Source organism: Trachurus trachurus (assembly GCF_905171665.1).
Source record: "Trachurus trachurus genome assembly, chromosome: 5".
NCBI classification, from domain to species: Eukaryota; Metazoa; Chordata; class Actinopteri; order Carangiformes; family Carangidae; genus Trachurus; species Trachurus trachurus.
In genome coordinates, this window is record NC_139896.1 from 2544192 (window position 1) to 2566657 (window position 22466).

At 41.1% G+C, this 22466-nt stretch overlaps 1 protein-coding gene across 1 annotated transcript in view; it reads left to right on the plus strand.

Annotated features, from left to right (window-relative positions):
* Positions 1–687: 687 nt before the first annotated feature.
* LOC310985546 (separin-like) overlaps positions 688–22466 on the plus strand; it is a gene marked incomplete at both ends in the record, with an annotated part of 37786 nt that continues 16007 nt past the window's right edge. The window contains 21 exons of the mRNA XM_083971161.1: positions 688–723; positions 2840–3625; positions 4503–4604; positions 5088–5199; positions 6462–6589; positions 6725–6918; positions 8094–8336; positions 8990–9134; positions 9284–9443; positions 10186–10325; positions 11016–11150; positions 11263–11379; positions 12198–12369; positions 13078–13218; positions 13362–13518; positions 14797–14906; positions 16017–16744; positions 17601–18083; positions 19203–19256; positions 19371–19617; positions 21761–21892. Coding sequence (XP_083827287.1) covers positions 688–723; positions 2840–3625; positions 4503–4604; positions 5088–5199; positions 6462–6589; positions 6725–6918; positions 8094–8336; positions 8990–9134; positions 9284–9443; positions 10186–10325; positions 11016–11150; positions 11263–11379; positions 12198–12369; positions 13078–13218; positions 13362–13518; positions 14797–14906; positions 16017–16744; positions 17601–18083; positions 19203–19256; positions 19371–19617; positions 21761–21892 — 4522 coding nt within the window. The remainder of the gene's footprint in view (positions 724–2839; positions 3626–4502; positions 4605–5087; positions 5200–6461; positions 6590–6724; positions 6919–8093; positions 8337–8989; positions 9135–9283; positions 9444–10185; positions 10326–11015; positions 11151–11262; positions 11380–12197; positions 12370–13077; positions 13219–13361; positions 13519–14796; positions 14907–16016; positions 16745–17600; positions 18084–19202; positions 19257–19370; positions 19618–21760; positions 21893–22466) is intronic.

A 22466-nucleotide genomic window follows, 5' to 3' on the forward strand; every position in this document is an offset into this window, starting at 1 on the left:
TTTTTACTTGAGGGTGTGATTTTATGATACATGATACTTATGAAGGAATTAACTACAATTATCCTACGGTATTTCTGTACAGCAGCTCTGCAGTCTCATTCTTTATAGCCTGCCCTACACCATCTGTACGAAAGGGCTGTAGATTATTGTTTACTCAGGCTGAGCGATGGTGACGAGGCGGATACGCGCAGGAGCGAGCGAGAGAGAGCGGAGGCGCGCGTCCGTGAGTCATATTATTTAGGTTAGTGCTGTTGAAGTTGATAATTATTCACACCTAGCTTTGCTAACTTAAGAGCATTATGTTGTACAGTTAGTAATAGTACACTGTAAGGTGCACAGGTGAATTTTGCGTAATGTGGGCTATAATATTTGTCTTTGACAGAATCACTCACACACAGCTATGCCCATTATGTTCTGTAGGCTACTGTTGCTTAATCTATAGGCTATAGTCAAATTAAGAGGAGTTGTCAGCATCCATGTTTTGACAGACCCCTGGGGCGAAGCTAGAGATCAGAATCAGCCAAGCATCAAGTTATACAGTCCTTTATTACAGCCCTCAGTAACACCACCAGGACTCAGATGTGGAATCACAGTGCTGAGAGCATCACAAGCTCATAAATTTAGACTAACAAAGTAAATATTTGCTGGTTAGCCCTACATCATTTTTTATATCCTACAGTCTGCAGGATGGATGTCATGGTGGACGGAAAGTTCAGCACTTCGGTAAAGTTGTAAAGATATTCATAGATTAACTTCCAAATCAGAATCAGAAATGTATTGTCATTATACAAAGTAGGACGAGAATAGATCAGCTCTAAAGTGCAAGAATCAGATAAAGGGAACATGCGGAACAACAACAGCATGACAGTAAACATCTATGCTACAGGCCTGGACTGGCTCGCTACGCCCTGTCAAACTGAAAGCTTGGCAGACATAGCAACAGTAACAGTTTCACTCCCAGCCGAGAAGCCGCTGCTGCTGCACCTACAGTAGCTATGCACATCGGGGCGGGGTTAAACGTTTAACTCAGAAATAGCTGCAAAACTGTTCCAGTGAGGTTTAAAACTCATTGTTCCAGGCCTACTGTTTAAAATCTCACTGAAATGGTGAGAGCATTCATTATTGAAGATTGTAAAAGGGAATGCTCCAGTGTTGATCATGTTGGCTAATTTTAAAGCAGAAGTAAGTGATATATTTGTGTTCATATAAGTCTTAAATAGTTATATCTTCCGACAGCAATCACTTACATAGAGTGTTTGGACTGAAACACGGGTCTGTCAGTCCCTCTGCTCTGCTCTGAGCCGAGGAGAAAACATTTATCGTATCCTACAGTTTTTATCCAATGAGGAGAGAGAACGGCATGCAGGGCTGTGTGTGCAGCCAAGGAACGCCGTGAATGTGGTGACGTAGCGACGAGGACTGTTATGGTGCGTTCAAGGAAACTCGTAACTCGTGTTTTTCCGACCTGTGAAGTGGTACCAGTTCGATCTGGTACGAGTTCACGGGTCAGAAGTTACGAGTGGCCGTTATAGTGACTTTCACCGGTAAAACAGGTCGGAGAAACACGAGTGGGTTGCCTGGAACGCTACAAAGTCGTAAGTTGTGACTTGAAGCTGTAACTTACGGTTTCAAAAGCCTGCCTGGAACGCAGCATTAGCCAAAACGACCGGATCACTTACTTCTGCTTTAAAGGGACAGTATGGGACTTTATTGGCTTTTTATTGACAAAAATCAAATATCGCTTTCATAAATACGTATTTCACTGAAGTGGAATCGCGCCCGCATACAAACGAGCGCTTTCTCGTACCTTAGAATGAGATGTTACAAGTCGTTACAAACATACAGGGGGGGGTTCACCGAACCTTCTCTGCCATGTTGAATCGCCATGTTTTACGTTCAGTGTCACCGTGGCTGTAAGTAACCTCAAACTCGGGCCGCCGGAGCTTCTCGGCTCGGGGAGAAAGTTTTCCAGACAGCGCCTGTTAAAACTGTCACCACCGTGTAGCTAGTGTGAGGAAGGACGGAGGCACTGGTGTTGCCTTCAGGTGCAGTCAGACACCTGAATGACGCCGTGAGTGACGCCGTCGGCAAACCAACTGGATGTTATTTTACTCGACGAGAGAAAGCCGGTAAAACGTGGGTCAGGTAAACAATACGACATCGCCATGACAACATATTGTCACGCCTGTATTGTTTTGCCTCGTGCTGGCGGACCGTTTGTTTACATAGAGGCTTGTTTATCCTGATACATGCAGCGTGTGTTGTTTTTCTGACTTCTGCCCGAGTTTACGTAAACGCAACAGCAAGAATACGTGCCGACATGCAACCGCACCGCTAGATGGGGGTAAATGTCACATATTGTCCCTTTAAAAAGTCTTTTCAGGACTAATAAAGTCTTACATTTTGAAGGTATTTTTTCTGAATTAGCTGTCCAAAACATTGTGAAAGTGTGTGAATTTATTCATTTTATTAAAAAACAAAAATGAACCGGTACATAAAAAAGAAAAGAAGATTGTTTTTGTTTTTTGAGAGTGGAGCAATGTGTTGTTGGTTTTTTTTTTTTTTTATAAACTTTGCCTTTTATTTATTATCCCAGCCTATTTTGAATTTTGTTGTATCATAGTGGTCTATAGTCTTTATCACAAACTAAAACTGTTAAGTTATAAGTGTCACTGATGTAAATGGTTACAGCTTGAAGTGGCGGTGAGGTATTGAGAAGGATTTTGAAAAAGTCTTAAAAGGTATTAGAATTAACTTCAAGATTCTTGTATGTATATACCCTGTAATCAGATTTGTAGTAAAAATGCAGATGTAAAGGTGGCTTCTGTCTGGTTCACAGGCCGAGGAGTCGGACTACGACGTCCTGGTGCGGAGCTGCTTCTCGGTGCTCTGGACCGGAGTATCTGCTGCCAAAGACAAGAAACTTCTGAGTCCTCGGGTCAAATTCAGCTGCCAGATGCAGGCGCTGAGCTTCCTCCTCCTGCTGGGCACAGAAAACACCACGACGGCTCCCCCCCCCGTCTCCAAGGCTCTGGTTTACACAGAAGACGCCGTCGCTGAGTTTGAGAGCGGCTGTGGAAGCGTAACCAACGACGATGCTTCCTTTCTTCTCCAGGAGGTGCGCTTGCTTTTCAGCAGAATCTGCAGAGAGAAGGAGGAGGAGAACGGCGGTGGTGGCGACGGGTCAGAGCAGCGTGTGTTTGTGATTTCTGAGATGCTGCTGATTGTGGTGAAGCTGCTGTGTAAAGCCGGACGCTACGACCTCGCCTCCACCTTCCTGAGTGAAACGGAGAGCGAGCTCAGGGTCAGGCGGCGCTCCGACCGTCCGTGTGCAGCTCTGTCGCTAGCAAGGTGTGGAGTAAAAGTCCACGCAGCGCTGAAGGCCGGCGGGAAGGAGGAGGAGGAGGAGGAGAGCGCTCGGGCTCTGACGGAGAGCGCCAGAGCGCTGCGGGCGTTGCCTGGTGACCTGAGGGACCGCGAGGCGCACGCCGTCCTGGAGGGATGCTCGCTGGTGGCGTGGGCGGTGGAGAACGGACACAACAAGGGGTTAACTGCTCCGAGCCTCCTGGCCTGGTTCTCCTTCCTGGAGGAGCAGCAGGAGAGGATGTTAAAAACACTGAAGAAGGTGAGTGGAGGGGAAACTTTTCTGTGTGTGTGTGTACATAGTACGTTCATGTGTGTGTTATGGCTGAGTTTAAAAGGGATAGTTCACCCAAAATTGAAATTTCACTCATTATCTCCTCCCCCTCATGTGGACTAAGGGCTGGGAGAAGTTTCAGAGTCCTCCGTGGCTTCTCTGAGTTACAGGGGGTCTCGGCGTAGCAGTGCATGTCCATATGACGGTTGCAAATGGATACCAACTGTCTTCGTAACAAAAAGACACACCAAAAAACATCCAAATACCTCCATGCTGCTCATATGTAATGTCCGTCTTGTATTGAAGCCCCGACATGAGAAATTGTCCTGAAAAAAATTAAATAAGTCTATATTTCAAGCTTGTTTTGTAGCGGAAGCTTCTCGAAGGTCCTCTTCCCGCCCTGAAAGCCCCGAAATGCGAAATTGTCTATGTTTCAAGCTTAACCGGGAAGAGGACCTTTGAGAAGCTTCCGCTACAAAACAAACTTGAAATATAGACTTATTTAATTTATTTCGGGACAATTTCGCATTTCGGGGCTTCAATACAAGACGGACATTACATACGAGCAGCATGGAGGTATTTGGATGTTTTTTGGTGTGTCTTTATGTTACGAAGACAGTTGGTATCCATTTGCAACCGTTATATGGACATGCACTGCTACGCCAAGACCCCCTGTAACTCAGAGAAGCCACGGAGGACTCTGAAACTTCTCCCAGCCCTTAGTCCACATGAGGGGGAGGAGATAATGAGAAATGAAATTGGAATTTTGGGTGAACTATCCCTTTAACTGGCCTCGCGATTCAATGTGTGTGTGTGTACATATAATATCCTGATGCTGATGTGTGGCTTCTTGTCTCTATAGAGTTCAACAACGTGTCCGGCTGAAGGCAGCAGACTGCAGCAGACTCTCTGCTTCAGTTTCTACCAGGGCTTCGTGTTTGCGTATGAGAGCATGCTGGCATCACAGGTGAGGAAACATCTGTAACATCTGCTGATGATGGTGCTAAACTGACAGATGCGACACGTTTCCACTAGGGCTGACCCAAAAAATTCGAAGCTTCGAAGCTTCGTTCGTTGCCATGGTAATCGGATCATGAAAGTCCGTGATCGATTTTTTTATTTTTTTCCTCCTTTTTCCTTTTTTGACACCGGTTCTCATCGGCAACTGTTACATTAAAATGAGTCGGCTACTTGGCAGCCTGGAAACCTGCCTGATTTTGGAGATATGCAGTGTTTGTTTGCCATTACTTTCATTATTTCTGCTCACGCACCCCCCGTCAGACGTTGCGATTGCACACCCCGCCGGGCGCCGAATCTTCGATTAAAATCGATTTTATGTCCGCGAAGCTTCGATTATCAAAATATGATAATCGGGTCAGCCCTAGTTTCCACAGCTCTAAACGTTCTCAGTCTCACGGTGTCGCTGTGATCTGTGGTTTGTGGTGTTTAGCTGGAGAACAGCGAGGCCCTGGACCGAGTGCTGCTGTTCTGCCAGGCCTCAGCTGGACAGATGATGACTGAGCTGCACAAACTCCCCTCTGAAAGTCTCCTCATCAAAGCAGGTGATTAAATTCTACTTCAGTGGTTCCCAACATTGACTTTATTGACTTTATTTTACAGGATAGCCCCTTGAGATGTGCCTTCTCAGTTTCGAGGGGGTCCATATTACATGTTTTTGGCTTGACTGGCTCCTGAATACCTAAATAAGAATCTGTCTGCCTTCAAAATATTTGTAAAAATAAATAAAAATCAACAGGTTTTTATAGATGCTGGTGTTGATGTATAATTAATTCAAATATCATGACAAGGAGAGTTTGAAGGTGATCCGTGACTAAATCTGACGTTAATTCCCATCTACTGATTACCTTGTTTTAACCAATCAATGACAGGCCTCCTGAGGTGTGTGTATATTAACCTACACCTGAAATACACAGCATCATAAAATATGTATGCACTTAAACTTTTATATGAAATAACAGGGTATCCACGGGGTCTTAAAAAGTCTAAAATTTGAAAATCTAAATTTTAGGCCTTAAAATGTCTTAAATTTGTTGAATTATTGTGTTCAAGTCTTAAATAATTTTAGACAGGTCTTAAATGTTCTTATGCCCACCATGGGCGAGCATTTCACTTGCATTTGCCCCTAAAAAAAAAAATACAGGAAAATCACAAAAACAGAAAGAGCACAACCTGGGATTGGTCAAAAACTACAAATCCCACAATTCTCTGGCCTCAACAATAACAGTAGTTAGTGTAAGTAAGAGAGAGTGGAGCTGTAGGTGAAAAGAGGAAACAACGCCACGTCTGGTCCTGTTATATGTTGCAGAGTTTCCCCCAGAAAACTTGTTAAGCCCGGTGGTAGGGTGGCACCGGCGGCCCATCCGCGGCCCATCGCTGGGCCACCGGTGCCCAAGCATGTTTTTTTGTGACCCTGACCATTGACTGATGGCAGGGCCCTGTAGGGAACAGATTCATTAATGGAGCAGTAGCATTTATAAGGTGTGATTCCATAAGGCCTTATGATCAATGTTAAAAGTTGACTGGAAATTTGAAAATATTATCATAAACATCTGTTATTATAAGACATTTATGTAACATATGGTACCATTTTAGTGATGGGATTATTATGAAATGAATGGGAATATTTACTTTTCACCCTGGGAATAAACTAATAAATGTTTCCACCTTCCCTACTGGTTGGGAATCACTGCTCTACTTTATTAATGCGAGTGTTTCCAACCTGCTCCCTAAGATATAAACATTAATATGTTGTAATATTAATATAACTTTTTCTCTTTCTCTGTGTTGACTGTGTGTCTTGTAGTCGTTGCCGTGAGCAACTTGGCCTGTGGGTTGTACAACCGTCGTCTCTACGACCAGGCCTTCACCCTGGTGGAGATCGTCTGCAGGGATCTCTGCAAGAAGTGTCCGGCTTCGCTCTCCGTTGACAGAGTAAGAGCTTCAGAAACATCTTTTCTTTTTTACTACATATCACGTATTTGTCTTAGAGTGGCCTTAACCTAAAACAAACCTGGAGAGTCGTAGTGGAAATGAACTTCCTGTCTTGTTTCTGTCGTCCTCTCCCAGCTGAACAGACCCTTCACGCTGGCGGTGCAGACCTCTCGCCGTGCAGGACAGCTGTCCCGGGCGCTGGACTGGGTGATTCTGTGGCTCAAAGCTCTGGGGGACAAAATGTCCACACATCTGTCTGAACCAGTGTCTCTGTGGGTGAAGACAAAGACCGATGCAGCGCGAAACGCCGAGGACGACATCCGACTCAGGTACCGACAAAAAAAACTACTGAGGTCTCAGAATAAATCTGCCTGGATGTGTTTATATCCAGATCTTCTGTTGGCTGTGTCGCTGAGGTTCTTTTGAGTTGTTGTTGTTTTTATTTAACTCTCTGAAGTCGACGTGGGTTATGCTCTACTTCATCGAGAATATCTCCAGAATGCCAAAGGGTAGTGACTTAAAAATATATGCATCAATTCTCTGGAAAAAAATTATGAGACCACTTCAAAATGATCAGTTTCTCTGGTTTTACTATTTATAGGTATGTGTTTGAGTAAAATTAAATTAAAAAAACAATTGTTTTATTCTATCAACTACCGACAACATTTCTCCCAAAATTGAAATAAAAATATTGTCATTTAGAGCTTTTATTGGCTGAAAATGACTAAACTAGTCTAAATAAGGCAAGGCAAGGCATCTTTATTTAAATAGCGCATTTCATACAAAACTTTTTTTACGGCATAAAACAGCATGAAAACAAAAAACACAGAGTTAAAAGAAGAACAAAAAAAAGTAAAAGAAAATAGATAATGTTTTTAAAAAGAGCTCAGCTATTAGCAAATGAAAAGAGAAATGTTTTTAACCTGGATTTAAAGGTGCTCACAGTTGGGGCTGATCTCAGTTCTGCTGGTAGTTTGTTCCAGTTGTGTGCAGCATAACGGCATAACATAACCATGTCTAAATAACAAAAAATATCAAGTCTTTTCAGCAAAACAACACAGCAAGAATATTTTAACTCAGGAAGAGTTTATAAATCAGTTTTTGTGGGATAATGTCGATGTTTAATCCCAGCAATGGTTTTTATTATCTTCCTATAAAATCCCTTATTCTTTTTCCCCTAACCCCCAAGAACAGTTATATAGTGTCTAAAAAGAAGTTTATACATATGTTCTCTGTTTCAAATATGTTTGGAATTTATTTTCCTTTCTTTTTTGGATCATATACTAGCTTTTTCTACATTCATATGACACCACTAACAGTGTTAATATTCTGAAAGCTCAGGTTGTCATGAAAAAAAGGATGTTAAAACTGGATTGTGCATCACAGGACTGAGGTTTTACAAGGATTAATACACAAAGAGACAGAAATACAGAAGAAAATAACCATAGACTCTGAATGAAGGGTTAAGGGTTAAACATAAAACTGTTTTGTCGTCCGGGAACAGAACTCTGCATGACGGTTTTGGCGCCGACGTTCCCGACGAAGCGGTGATGCTCCGTCTTCTGGAGGAGGAGCTGCACGCCTACAAGGAGGTGGCCGGAGACACGGCTCAGGAGCGTTACAACACACTCTGCGACCTGCTGGACATCTGCCACGAGGACAGCTCACACACTCACCTACGAGCTGTCTACCTCTGCGAGATGGCCCAAGTTGTGTGTTTCCAGGATTTCAGTGAACAGACCGACTGGTAAATAAACCTTTTCAGGATATCTGCGGGGTCTTGAAAAGTATTAAAAGGTGATAAATCAATTTTGGGAAAATTAAGACCCTTAAAAAGTATTAAAAAGTCTTTTCACAACTTTTTAAAGTCTTACATTTTGAAGGTATTTTTTCTGAATTAGCTGTCCAAGAGTTTGAGTCCTAAAAAACATTGTAAAAGTGTGTGAATTTATTCATTTTATTAAAAAACAAAGATGAACTGGTACATGAAAAAGAAAAGACGATTATCGTTTTTGTTTTTTGAGAGTGGAGCAATGTTTTGTTTTGTTTTTGATAAACTTTGATGAATTCTGTTGTATCATAGTGGTCTATGGTCTTTATCACAAACTAAAACTGTTAGTTTAAAGTGTCACTGATGGATACAGCTTGAAGTGGTGGTGAGGTATTGAAAAATATTGAGAAGGTCTTGAAAAAGTCTTAAAAGGTATTAGAATTAACTTCAAGATTCCTGTGTATATACCCTGTTTTTGTTGTCTCCGTTGTGAATATCCAATCTGATATGTTGGTTCATATGCAAACATGTGAGAAACAAATGAAAAACTGAGTGAGCAAGAGGAAGACACGTCGCTAAACCATAGTTTTGTTGAATATTCTTCATTATGTTTCTCTGTAATTCCACAGCTCGGCCGTCGATTTTACCCATGAAGCTTTGCGGCTGCTTGAAGAAGAAGCAGAGACGGCGGACAACGCTCACAGACTGAAGGACGACAAGGCTCATGCTTTACTGTGGCTCTACATCTGCACTCTAGAGAAGAACCTGCAGGACGTGAGTTTCCTCTACGTAACTCCAAAATCATGTAAAACAATGTCATTTTATTTATTGGGACGCAATAAAACAGTCTCATCAAGGTGGGTGATGCATTGATAAATAAATAATAAACACCACTGTTTGTTTGTGTTTGTGTTTGTGTCCAGGGCATTGAGAAGGACAAAAAGCTGCGAGAGCTGCGTGAACAGACTCGACGTGTGTCCAACCCCATAGGAACCAATGACTTTGATTATGAAGACAAGCAGAAGACGCAGGACAACATCCAGGTCTACGAAGGCCTGCACTTCAACCTGGCTGCAGAGAACAGTACGAGACACTTCTCTCATGTTATCCTTTATTATGATATATCTATTGTAACTGCTCATTACTTGCTGGCTCTGTGTTTAATGATAAAACATTATTTCATCTTTTCTTTTTTTTCTTTTTTTTTTACTCATTTATGCAATATAATGGAGAGCTTTAGGGACAGGATAACAATTAGGACACAACAAAGGAGACAGAGACTCTAATAACAGAAATAAATAAAGTGAAATAAAACAAAATAGAATAAAAAATATAAGATTAATAATATAGATTGGATTCAAAACGTATAAAGGGGTTCCTCACTGTGATAGTATAACCATGGCAGGACTCCACCTTATAATTAATATATCTTTTTGAAGTCTCAGGCAGTATGTTATTTGTTCCATTTGATACATTTCCTTTATTTTCTCAGTCCACATATTGTAAGTTGAAGGGTCGGGCTTTAACCACCTTACTGTAATACATTTAATTGCCATTGTTAGTAGTTGTAGTATCTGTAGACGATATTTTTTTGGCTTTTCCATCGATGCCCTTTGGTGATAGACCTAATAGAACCAGCGTTGGGTCTGTTGTAATATATTTGTCCACTTTTTTCAAACATTTCTTCCCAGAATGTTTTCAGTTTCGTGGGCAAAACCAAATGATATGTGGGTCTGGTTGCCAATGTGTGGACCACAGTTTCTCCAGGTGTCCGAAAAAACCTCCTCATGATTACCTCCCATTCATTATTTTATCTATTTTTAAGAGTTGTGCAAACCTTTGGAGCGAGCGCTGGACGAGTGGTCTGCTCTCCTGAAGACTCCGACTCTGCCCTCGGTCAGGAACCACAAACAGACCTGCAGCTCCGTCGCTCTGGCTGCAGCTCTCTTCAGACTCATGGGGAAGGTAAGAAGACAAGAAGATGTAGGCAACCATTTCATTTAATTTCATAACCTTTATTTAAACTCGGAGATACAGTATGTTGAGGAGTAACCTCATTACATACAATATAGCCGAGATTAAACACAAAACATATAAGGACAGAAATAAAAACAAAACATTTGAAACATACAAAAGCATAACAGAATACCGGAAGTTAAAGGTGACAAGGACAAATTGAAACATACAGTAAGTGTAGTTAAAAGCAGGAGCAGTTAGAGGTAAAATAAGATGTAGTTATGGTTTTAAATTGTCCTATTGATAAAAGATACTAGTGAGTTAATATAAGATGGTAAGAGACCAGTGAGAGCTTTAAAAATAAATAAAATCCAGTGTCGATCACGCCTGTTAGAGTAGATAGTGAAGGCCATCCAACTTTATAATACAAGTCACAGTGATGAGTGTTGTAGCTGTGGCCAGTAATAAACCTCAGGGCTGAAGTGGATGTAAAGTTGTAGCTGATGCATGTCTGTATAAAATGTCTCCATAGTCTAAAACTGACATAAAAGTTGCCTCAATAAGTTTCTTCCTGCAGTGAAAAAAGTAGAAAAAGCCTATTTTTTGTCTTAGTTTAATTACCAGATTAGATAACATGATTCTAAGTGATCTCTTTTTTGCTTCTAAAATTAATTAAAACCTCCGTATTTGCCGTTGCAGCCTCTGAAGGCGTTGGAAGCTTACCAACTCGCTGTCGGACTTTCACGTCTCCTTGGTGACGCCCACGGTTGTGCCAGCGCTCTCTGTCAGTCAGCCAGCCTCCTTCTGGAGCTCGGTGCCTCTGATCTGGCTTTGGTAACGATTCTTCATTCATTCATTCATTCATACCAATAAGGGAACTGGAATTTATCGGCCATATTTTTTTGATTATACGCGTAATTGTTCTTTAATTGTTCCTGTTTTTTAGACCCAGTTGGAACAAGCAGAAGAACATCTCGCTGCTGATTCCACCACTGACGGACCGTCTTCCCTCTCCATGCTCGCTGTGCTGCTGAAGGCTCAGTACTGTTACAGCACTGGACAGGTACACAACCTTTACACACATACCAGTTTTTAAAATTTATTTTATTACGGATTCCCATTAACTGATGCTGTAGCATTCAGCTGATCTTCCTGGGATCCCCATGAAACATATAATATACATATAAAAACCTACAAGCCAGAAATTAATCCAATGTAACAAAACAAAACAAAAAACACAAAACAATTTAAGGAAAAAACTATTAGATTAACAAAAAGCTACTAAAATACTTGCCTTCCAATGCTGTTGTCAATTTACATTTTTAAATAAAGTTTAAGTTTCTTTTTAAAGACAAATTTGTTATGCCTGCTACAGCGTAGATATGGAGGTAGGTCATTCCATAATGATACAGCTCTATCTATATCCTGTATTTCCCTAAATTATCAGCTGGTATTCAATCATCTCTTATAATAGCCAGGTTTGTTTACACAGACAAATATAAAGGACGACCCTAGAAACAGGCCGGGAAAAACAAAAAATCTAAAAAAAAACTCCTGAACAATGATCTTATTGTTGCATACGGTCACTAATGTGTAAAAATGAACAGAGCGAATGGAAGGAAAACAGGAAATAAGGTGGCCCCATATTAAAATATGAGGAAATATACTTATAAAACAGAGGGAATTATAAATAAAGGCCTCTCTGCCTCCAATAAGGGCCTGTTAACTCTGGGATTTTGTGGTAAATCAAGGCCCCAGTCACTATCTGACGAAATACCGTAACTTCATCACCACTACTTTATATTTTCTGGAACAGGATGATTTCCTCTCCTTCTCCTTCATTAAATCCCTCCTCTCCTCTCTCCTCTGTGGCTGTTGCAGGTGAGTCAGGGCGTGTCCTACCTGTGTCTGGTGCTTAAAGAAGTGAACGAGCAGCGTCAGTCGAAGAGCTGGTACCTGCTGCGAGCTCAGGTGCTGCAGAGCTGCAGCTGCTTCCTGACTCTGGACACGGCCGCTCTGCCTCAGGCCCAACGCAGCCGCATCACGCAGCACGGTAAGGACAAGCTGCTGCAACACTTCATATCATACATATCATACAGCTAAGAGACCACTTTCACAAATGTTTCTTAAAAAGCATCTCTAACATGTACGGCACTCGTTTCATTCCAGTTTAAACACAAACACAACTCGTTCTACTTCTTTTAGACCTAAAATGTTGTTGAATGTTGAATTTGCCCAGAATTGCCCTTTAATGAGACACTGATGAGGTGATCGATCACCTGAACCACATCTGGTTTTATAGGAAGATTATAAAAACCACTGCTGGGATTAAACATTGACATTATCCCATCAAAACTGATTTATAAACTCTTCTTAAGTTAAAATATTTGTGTTGTGTCGTTTAGGAAAGAATATAAACATGTTTTCTTTGCGTTATTATTATTCAAGGTCTCACAAGACTTAATATTTTTGGTTATTTTGACTAGTTTGTGACCTATTTTCTGCCAATAAACTCTCTATATGACAATATTTTAATTTCAGTTTATCAATAGTTTACAAAATGAAACAGAAATGTTAATTTTACTCGAACACAAACCTATAAATAGTAAAAACCAGAGAAACTCATCATTTTGAAGTGGTCTCTTCATTTTTTTCCCAGAGCTGCAATATATTAACATGCCTTTTTATTTTATTTTATTTTATTTTATTTCATTAATAAGTATTTAATCTCATGGTGTGGCCCTGTGTTTGTGTGTTTCAGGTTTCTCCAGCCCGGACTCGGCTCTGTATGAGAGTCTGAAGCTTCTGTGCAGCCTGATGGTCACGCTGGTGGGGAAAGGCCTGTACGGGACCAGCAGCAGCAGCAGCAGCAGCAGCTCTGACATTCGCTTCATCGACCAAGGTACGTAAGAACGTCTTACTCGCTTCTTTGGAGGAAAAAAAACCCTGAAAATCCCTCACTTGCATGTTTTTATATCTTCCTCTGTCATTTATCTCCTTCTTCTCCTTCTTCTCCTTCTTCTCCTTCTTCTTGTCCTCTTGCAGGAGGAAACCTGGTGCTGAAGTGGCAGCTGCTCTCTGAGCTGCTGAGCTGCTCCATGAAGATGGTTTCTGTCCGCAGCAGCTGTGGAGCCGTTAACGACGCCAGACTGCAGTGTCTGGAGGCGCTGAAACTGGCCATCAAGCTGCAGGCGCTCAGCCAGTACGTACACACACACACACACACACACACACACACACACACACACACACACACACACACACACACACACACACACACACACACACACACAACGCAGACACACAAAAGTCTGAAAAAGACCATTAAAGACATTTATACATGCAAACCAGCAGGTGGCGCCAAACAGCTTCTCCCCAAGAGATTCAGAGCTTTTCTTCCTCTCTCTCTCTCACACTCGTTAGTGGGTGAAGATGTAAAAATAGTGAAGACGAACTGTGAAAGTTACTTACAGTAAACAATCTCTAAGCATATTTACAGAATCTGTAGATTTAACTGGGAGCAGTTGATATAATTTAAATGTGGAGTATGTAGACGGTGTACTTTTATTTTACTTAGTAATTAAAATGCTCACCTGCTGAGTTACACTTCATTGTCTAGCGAATCTGGATTTTATGAAGATTTTTGTACAATTTATTATAGACTGTCATTGATTTGCTGTTTTTGTGATTTACTGGTTTTTATATTTAAAAGGGTTCAAAAGTGTATTCACAGTTGAATTGTACAGGTGTAACTTTAAACTGCTGTACTAACTGAATTAATTTTTTTACCAAATGCTCATTCAGTTATGGCTCAACATAAAATACATTTAAACTGTCCCAGGATGCAGCTGAATATTACAGGGTATCCGCGGGGTCTTGAAAAGTATTAAAAGGTGATAAATCAATTTGGGGAAAATTAAGACCCTTAAAAAGTATTAAAAAGTCTTTTCATGACTTTATAAAGTCTTAAATTTTGAAGGTATTTTTTCTGAATTAGCTGTCCAAGAGTTTGAGACCTAAAAAACATTGTAAAAGTGTGTGAATTTATTCATTTAAAAAACAAAAACAAAGATGAACCGGTACATAAAAAAAGAAAACAAGATTGTTTTTTGAGAGTGGAGCAATGTTTTTTTTTTTGATAAACTTTGCCTTTTATTTATTATCCCAGCCTATTTTGAATACTGTTGTATCATAGTGGTCTATAGTCTTTATCACAAACTAGAATTGTTAAGTTAAAAGTGTCACTGATGTAAATGGTTACAGCTTGAAGTGGCGGTGAGGTGTTGAAAAATATTGAGAAGGTCTTGAAAAAGTCTTAAAAAGGTATTAAAATTAACTTCAAGATTCCTGTATATACCCTGTATAAACACTGTACAAGATCAACCTGTGTTTAGTTTTCTTAATGGAGTTTAATCTTTTTCTTTATACCATTTTACGTACTCTTTTTACTCTTTATTCTCTTTACTCACGTTTTTTTTAGATGTGCTGAGCTGCTGGTGATGAAAGCCGAGCTGGAGCTGATGCAGGGGGAGAGAGAGGAGAGTAGGATCGATTTAGACAAAGTCAGAAACCTGCTGGAGCTCTGCACAGGTACGTGTCCTTTTTAATGTATTTGTATTGTTTTTTGTGTATTTTAAATGTATTTTGGGCTGTGACATTGAAATTTCCCCCTGAGTGATTAATAAAGTACCTACATCTACCTTAAAAACACAGCTAAAGATTCACAGAACATCTGTGACCTTCAGTGAAGTTGTGTAGCGATGATACTGTCTGTTTATTATGTTACTGTTTATTATTATAAGTCAACTGAATTGTAATTTTCTGTAAATTGTGTTAAAATTTCTGTTTTGTGTTTGTGTGTTTTTGAAGTTTTCATGCAGATCTCTCATCCCCAGTTTGAAATATATCAGTTTTTCTCGATTGCTAAGACACATTTCTGGAAAGCTGCTCTCCTTCTCTCTAAACTGTGAACACAAACCCCAATTGTACAAAACCTCAGACTCTTCTTGCAAAACCAAACTTTCACCTCAAAACAGTTCAATCTGTGCTCAAAACTGACTCAATCAAAATTAAAACACTACTGAGCAGTCACTAAACACTACATAGACAAATAGAAAACACAACGCTCAGGACATGAAGCTGTAGAAATAAATGTTTAGCGTTCACTGTAGCTAAATGCATGTTGCAAAACTAAAAACCTGTGCATTTTGCACTTGTACATAGTAAAAAAACAAAAACAAATCTTATGCATTTAGCACTTGTACAAAAAAAAAAGTAAAAAAAAATATAGAAATGAGAAGTGCATAACTCAGCCACAGCATCATTTCTCCGTACTGCATCAGGCCACAGGACTTCATCCTGAACTGGCTTATTACAGTACAGTATTATATGTTCCCTCACATCATTGGACACAAGTGTGATCCATTTTGAGTTGTTGTGTTCAACCGGTGACACCTGTGCTTTAGTTGTGTTTGACTTTTGCCACCTGAGCTCAGCATTTTGCAACACAGGTGTTAAAGTCTAAACAGGTGAAAAGTGTTTATGGTTTTGACTGATTCAATCAGGCAACTGAGCATTTGGTTCAGACAACAGGGTTTAGAGTTTTAGCAAATGAGAAAAACTGTAAATATTTAATCATATCTGTCGTGATTCTTGAGCTTCATGACAGATTTTTTTTTTTGTGTGTGTTTTTTTTCTCAGATTTTTCCGACCAGGTGCAGAAACCGGGAGTGAAAATCAAACCGAGGAAAGGTCGTCCGGCTCAGCGGTGCCAGTCTCCTCTCCGCGGCGTGGACGACGAGCTGCAGGACGTCCTCAGCACCCGGTGGATCACCTCAGAACCCGTCGGCGTCGTGGCCTCGGCCTCGGACCCGAGCTGCTCGCCGCCTCTGAAGCCGCGGCCACAGCGCTGGCTCTCCTCGCTGGCGCACGCCGCCGACTGTCCCTGCCCCTGCTGCTCCGAGCCGTGCCTGGGCCGCGCCACCGCCCGCTGGGCCGCCGCGCAGGCCGACCTCGTCCTGCAGCTGCAGCTCCACCCCCACGACGACGCCAAGGTCGCACCGAAGCTGCGGTCAGCGGCGTTGGCTCGATGCAAGAGCGTCACGGCCAAGCTCGGCGCCAAACTAACGAAACTCTTCCCTCCTTGTGGCTCCGATAAACTCTCTTCCTCCTCCTCCTCCTCCTCTTCCTCCTCCCCGACGTCTAAACCCTCGCTGATGCAGGACCTGGTCGGCCGTGTTTACCTCTCCATGGCGCTGACCGGGCTCGAGCCGCGGCTCAGCAAGGTCAGCGGCGGCGGCGTGTGGAAAGTCCTGGAAGCCGGTTTGGCGTTTGTCGATTCGTCTCCGTCGCCGGCGTTGAGGCCGGTGAGAGCAGGACTCATGGCCACTAAAGCCGTCGCGTCGCTGATCACCTTGGCCGCCAAACAGGTAGGGGCTGGGATGACAACGCTTTTCTCTCGATTCGATTCTTCTGCGATTTTTTGGATGCCGATTCGATTTAAATTGCGATTCTACGATATTGCCGATTTTCTTGATTTTTAGTTTTAGCATTTTTAACACCAGTGAAACAGTTGAATGATTATGATTGTCTACACATACACATCACATGTAAGTCCGTTTTTAAGATTTATTCAGCAGCAATACCTGTATGTTTACTCTCTTTTCAAAAGCCTGGACTGCAAGAGGCAAAAATAAAAGAGTATAGAAAAAACAAAATGAGATATAGACTGAGGTAAACTGCTACATTTTAACATTTATCTGCACACAAATACTGTAGGAGCCTATAAATTAACATATTCCATTATAAAGTGAACTTAAACCCTTTTCAAAACCTGGACTCTCTGTAAAAGGCGAACAAATGCACATTGCACAATATAATAAAAAAAAAAAATGCTTTTTTTTTACGATATTATAAAAAAAATTATTTAAAAATTATAATTATAAATTATAAAAAAAAGCTTCTTTTTTTTTAGAAAAAATCTAATAGAATAAAATTAATAGATTTAAATCGAATCGAAAAATTATTTTTTTTTTTATAATTTTTTAGAAAAAAAAATCTTGAAATCGATTTTCTTTTCTTTTTTTCTTTTTTTTTCAAAAATCGATATATTTTTTTAAAGAAAGAAAGAAAAAAATCTGAAAAAAATAATTCTTTAGAAAAAAAATCGATTTTTTTTTTTTTAATTTTTTTTAAAATATTGTGCAATGTGCATTTTTGAAAAAAAAATCGATTTTTGAAAAAAAAAAAAAAATTTGATGTAAAAATCTATTTTTTCTCCCACAGGGCTGCAACCCGGAGGAGCTCTTCTCCAACGTCTGGACCTGGACCGGAACAAAAGGCGGGAAAGATGTGAAATCGGAGCAGAAGACGGCTCCTTCTTCGTCGTCGGTGGTTAAAAAGTCTAAAGACTCGAGTAAAAACACGGACGTTCCCGACAAAACAAAGGAGCCGAAGAAGGTCAAAGCCGTCAAACCCAAGACTGAAGCGACGAGCTCCTCCAGGGCGAAGAGACCGGTTCCCATGACGCCGGTCGCCGTGAAGTCGAAACCCAAAGACCTCGGCTCCTTCGACTTCAACACCGTGGTGCCGACTCTGGCGTTCACCCCCGTTCAGAAGCTGAGGGTTAAAGCTCCGGCGTCGGGGCAGAAATCACAGAAGACGGCGTCCAAGCTCGAGTTTCGTGTGTACGAGGAGCTGTCGCCGGTTCAGGAGAAAACTCAAGCTGTTCCCGCCGCTCCGAGACGCACCAAGAAATCACGTTTCAAGGTACGAATCTCATCACATGCAGGTTTTATTATTTAAAGAGGAACTAATGCTACATTTTTACCTTAATTAAACACCCAGACTTAAAGGGATAGTTCAACATTTTGGCAAATTGGCCCATTGCCATAATCCCTATAGTCATAGCAGTAGGTTAATTACCTTTAATTGTCGGTGCAAGCTATTTTTAGAACGGCGGAGCAGAGCCGTGAGCTGCTCAGAGCTACGCTACGGAGGCTCATTATGGGATTTCTTGGTTTCCCTCATCAAACTCATCAAATACACAATCCAACAACTCCACAACGCTCTGGTGGACAAGTTGTGAGCTGCACATTCACCACGCTATGAGATAATAACACAACGTTACCACACAGAGTTGTTTTAGAGGGAAATTCATGCAAAACCCCTGATGCACGTTGCCTTCAGGGACAGTTTTTCATCAACAGTCTCTGCATTTTCCTCTAAAACAACTCTGTGTGGTAACGTTGTGTTATCTCATAGCGTGGTGAATGTGCAGGTCACAACTTGTCCACCAGAGCGTTGTGGAGTTGTTGGATTTTGTATTTGATGAGTTTGATGAGGGAAACCAAGAAATCCCATAATGAGCCTCCGTAGCGTAGCTCTGAGCAGCTCGCGGCTCTGCTCCGCCGTTCTAAAAATAGCTTGCACCAACAAATAAAGGTAACGAACCTGCTACTGCTATGACTATAGGGATTATGGCAATGGGCCAATTTGCCAAAATGTTGAATTATCCCTTTTTTTTAAGCAGTGCAAGCAGAAAATTTAGGGGCGTACACTGTGAATCAACTTGCAAAGCAAATATTTGCATGTCCTTTATTGTAATTTATGGTGGGCTGCCACCTGTAATGACAGATTCCAGATTCTTTGAGCTGTCCCTTCTAAGTTTCACCGGTGTTTAAAAGAAACAAAAAACATGTAAAGTCAAAACCAATAAAAAGTAAATGACAAAAAATAAAAAATAAAAGAAACACAAAATGCACATGGAGGAGAGGAGGGTTGGAGACACAGAGGAGGAGAGACCAGACTTGGAGAGTTCATCTTTAAAGAAACATGGTTATGAAATGATATGATATATATTTTTTTTTTTACGTTTTTTTAACACAGGTGGAGTTCAGCGATGAGAGCGACTCTGAGTCGGAGACAAAAGAGAAAGCCCAGGTGGCTAAAAAGCAGCCGACCACGAGGAGAACTAAAACAACTACAACAACAACAACAGCAACAACAACAGCAACAGCAGTGGATCCACCGGCAGAGAAGAAAGCCCCTCCCAAGACGAGACAAACCAGGGCGAAGAAAACCGCGGCCCTGGTCCCGACCACGTCGTCGTCCGAGGACGAGAAGAAACAACCTGCGACGACGAGACGAGGACGAAGCAGAAAGGAAACGGTGGAGGAGGAGGAGGAGCCGGACAAGCTGAGGACGATCGAGGAGGAAGAACACAACGACGACGACGTCCTGGACATCAGCATCGAGCAGCTCAGGACGTCAGACACCGAGACGGAGGGAAACGCCGCTTCAAGTAAAGATACCGCTGTGGATTTATTCTGTGTGCATGATGGGAACTTTATTATCGTATCTTAAAGCAGAAGTAAGTGATCCGGTCGTTTTGGCTAATGCTGCGTTCCAGGCAGGCTTTTGAAACCGTAAATTACAGCTTCAGGTCACAACTTACGACTTTGTAGCGTTCCAGGCAACCCACTCGTGTTTTTCCTTCCTGTTTTACCTGTGAAAGTCACTATAACGGCCACTCGTAACTTCTGACCCGTGAACTCGTACCAGATCGAACTGGTACCACTTCACAGGTCGGAAAAACGGGCTGCCTTGAACGCACCATAACGTTTTGTCAGCCGATGGAGTTAGCAGCCCCCGCCCTCGTCATGGATCTATTGGTCCTCGTCCCTACGTCACCACATTCAGGCGCATCCCTTGGCTGCACACACAGAGAGGACTGCCCCTTTATGCCGTTCTCTCTCCTCATTGGATAAAGGTTGTAGGATACAAGGAAAGTTTTCTCCTGGGCTCAGAGCAGAGCAGAGTGACTGACAGACCCGTGTTTCAGGCCAAACACTCTATAGAAGTGATTGCTCTCGGAAGATACAACTATTTAAGACTTATATTAACACAAAAATATCGCTTACTTCTGCTTTAGATAGATAGATAGATAGATAGATAGATAGATAGATAGATAGATAGATAGATAGATAGATAGATAGATAGATAGATAGATAGATAGATAGATAGATAGATAATTTATTGTCTGCCCCAAGGGTAGCAGAAATTTGTCTTTGACAGGGCTCATCACTTTACATACACTCAATAAAAACACAATAAGGCAATAAAAACATTTACAAAAATAAAAAGCACAATAGCAGCAAGTCGTTTTAGGTTGTTAGAGTTCTTCTACTGTTGAGGGCTGTGACTGCAGATGGTAATATTAGGGAGGAGTTTCTTCTGAGGTAGTAAAAGTAAAAAATTGAAACTTTAAAGGAGCTATATGTAGGAAATGTACGACAAGTCACCAGACGCTAAGGTATCATGTTCATTTGAAATATACTGATCGAACTGACAACAATAGTACAGCCAAATCATGTTTTCTGCTTTGAGACACATCAATCTCCCAGTCACAGAGTCAGTAGCAGTTCAGCATCATCCAGGTTGCCAGTTCCCACTGAGCTGCAGCTACAAACAAGCACTGTGGATTATTAATGTCTGACATTGCTAATTAGGGCTGGGAATCTTTTACTATCTCACGATTCGATTTGACTACGATTCGATTCAAAATGGATTTTCGATTCAAAACGATTTGATTCCTAATGATTTCTGCTTCAGTCTGTCGGTGTTAAAGGATCCTCATGATCTACTCCAGCCTGCTTTACAAGACAGAACGACTGAAGTGTCTCTTTCACTTTTATTGAGTTTTAAACATTTATCCATGCTTAGATGGAATTGTTGAAACTGTTGCAATGCATACAAGCAATATCACATTTTGCTGAAGTAACAAAATTAAAAGTGCCTCTTTATTAAAAAAAACAATAGTGCAGTTAAACATGCTGCCTTTTAAATCCTAAGGAAATGGATTTTCCTTAGAATTAGTTTCATTGTTTTATTTTTTTTAATCGATTTTGGGACATTTTATATCGATTCTGAATCGTATTAAATGAGAATTGCGATTCTTATGTGAATCGATTTTTTGGCACACCACTATTACTAACATTAAAAGACTTCGCTATGATGACAAAAGCAGAAACAAAACCAGAATCTGCACAGGAGGAGATGAGTTAAAAAGAGAAAAGAAAAGAGACGACTGAAAGCTGAAAGAGAGGAACTTGAGGAAGTGGCTAATTTTCCTGTACACACACCTAGCTTCTTTTTACACAATAATCAGTTTTTCCCAGTGCATATTTACACATTTATCTGCTTCATTTCCTTCTGTTACTACGTCGTATTGACTCCTGCAGTGTTTTGAAATCAGGCTGCAGCAGCAGTTTGGGCCACAGTCTTGCATGCATACATACAGCTCCTTTTAATATATGAAGAATGACGGGAACTATCGATAATGGTCCTTTCAGTGTCCATTTGTCCACCTGTATCTGGACAGTTGTTGCTGTTGTAGTAGCAGCAGCTTTGTTGTTGTAGCTCTAATGTCTTGTGTCCCGGTGCAGACGTGGACTTGGAGGTCTTGCGGAGGGATCTGTGCTGCGACCTGGAGAGAGACGACGTGTCTGAGCTGAGGAGCAGAGGTCACCTGAGAGACGGTCTACACACTCAGCTGTCTCACTCAGACACCAGGCCAGGTGAGCAGCTCTACAGTTATACAGTTATACTAGATCTTAGATCTTATTTTAGATTTTTGCCTTTAATATACCACATAAAAAAATGTTTAACATAGTATGTTTAAGATGCTTGTGCTTGGTATCTTTTTTTTTCAGCACAACTTCATCTATTTGATCTGATATTTATTTTTTCAGTTTAACCTACTTTATTAACAAATTGGACCCAAAAATACATCAAATCCAAACCTCATACTCCCCCGATCCACGTCAGACGTCATCGACTGATTCGACCACTTTTTCTCGTTTTGTAAAATGACAAAAAAATGACGAATATATGGAAAGAAATTCAACGTCTCCTCCTCCCATCTCCCGAATAAATATTTATTGTACTATAAAAAACTGTCATATCTCTGGTTTTACGTGGTTTATCAAAGTTCTTCTTTTTTTTTCCGAACATGTAAAACAAAATAAGGCACAATTTCAGTTTGTTCCTTCGTTTGCAAACACCATAAATAAGCTGAAGAACAAAAATTGGAAACAAAAAAACACAAAAGCATAATCATACATATTTGAAAAGGAGTGATAAATAGCTTTG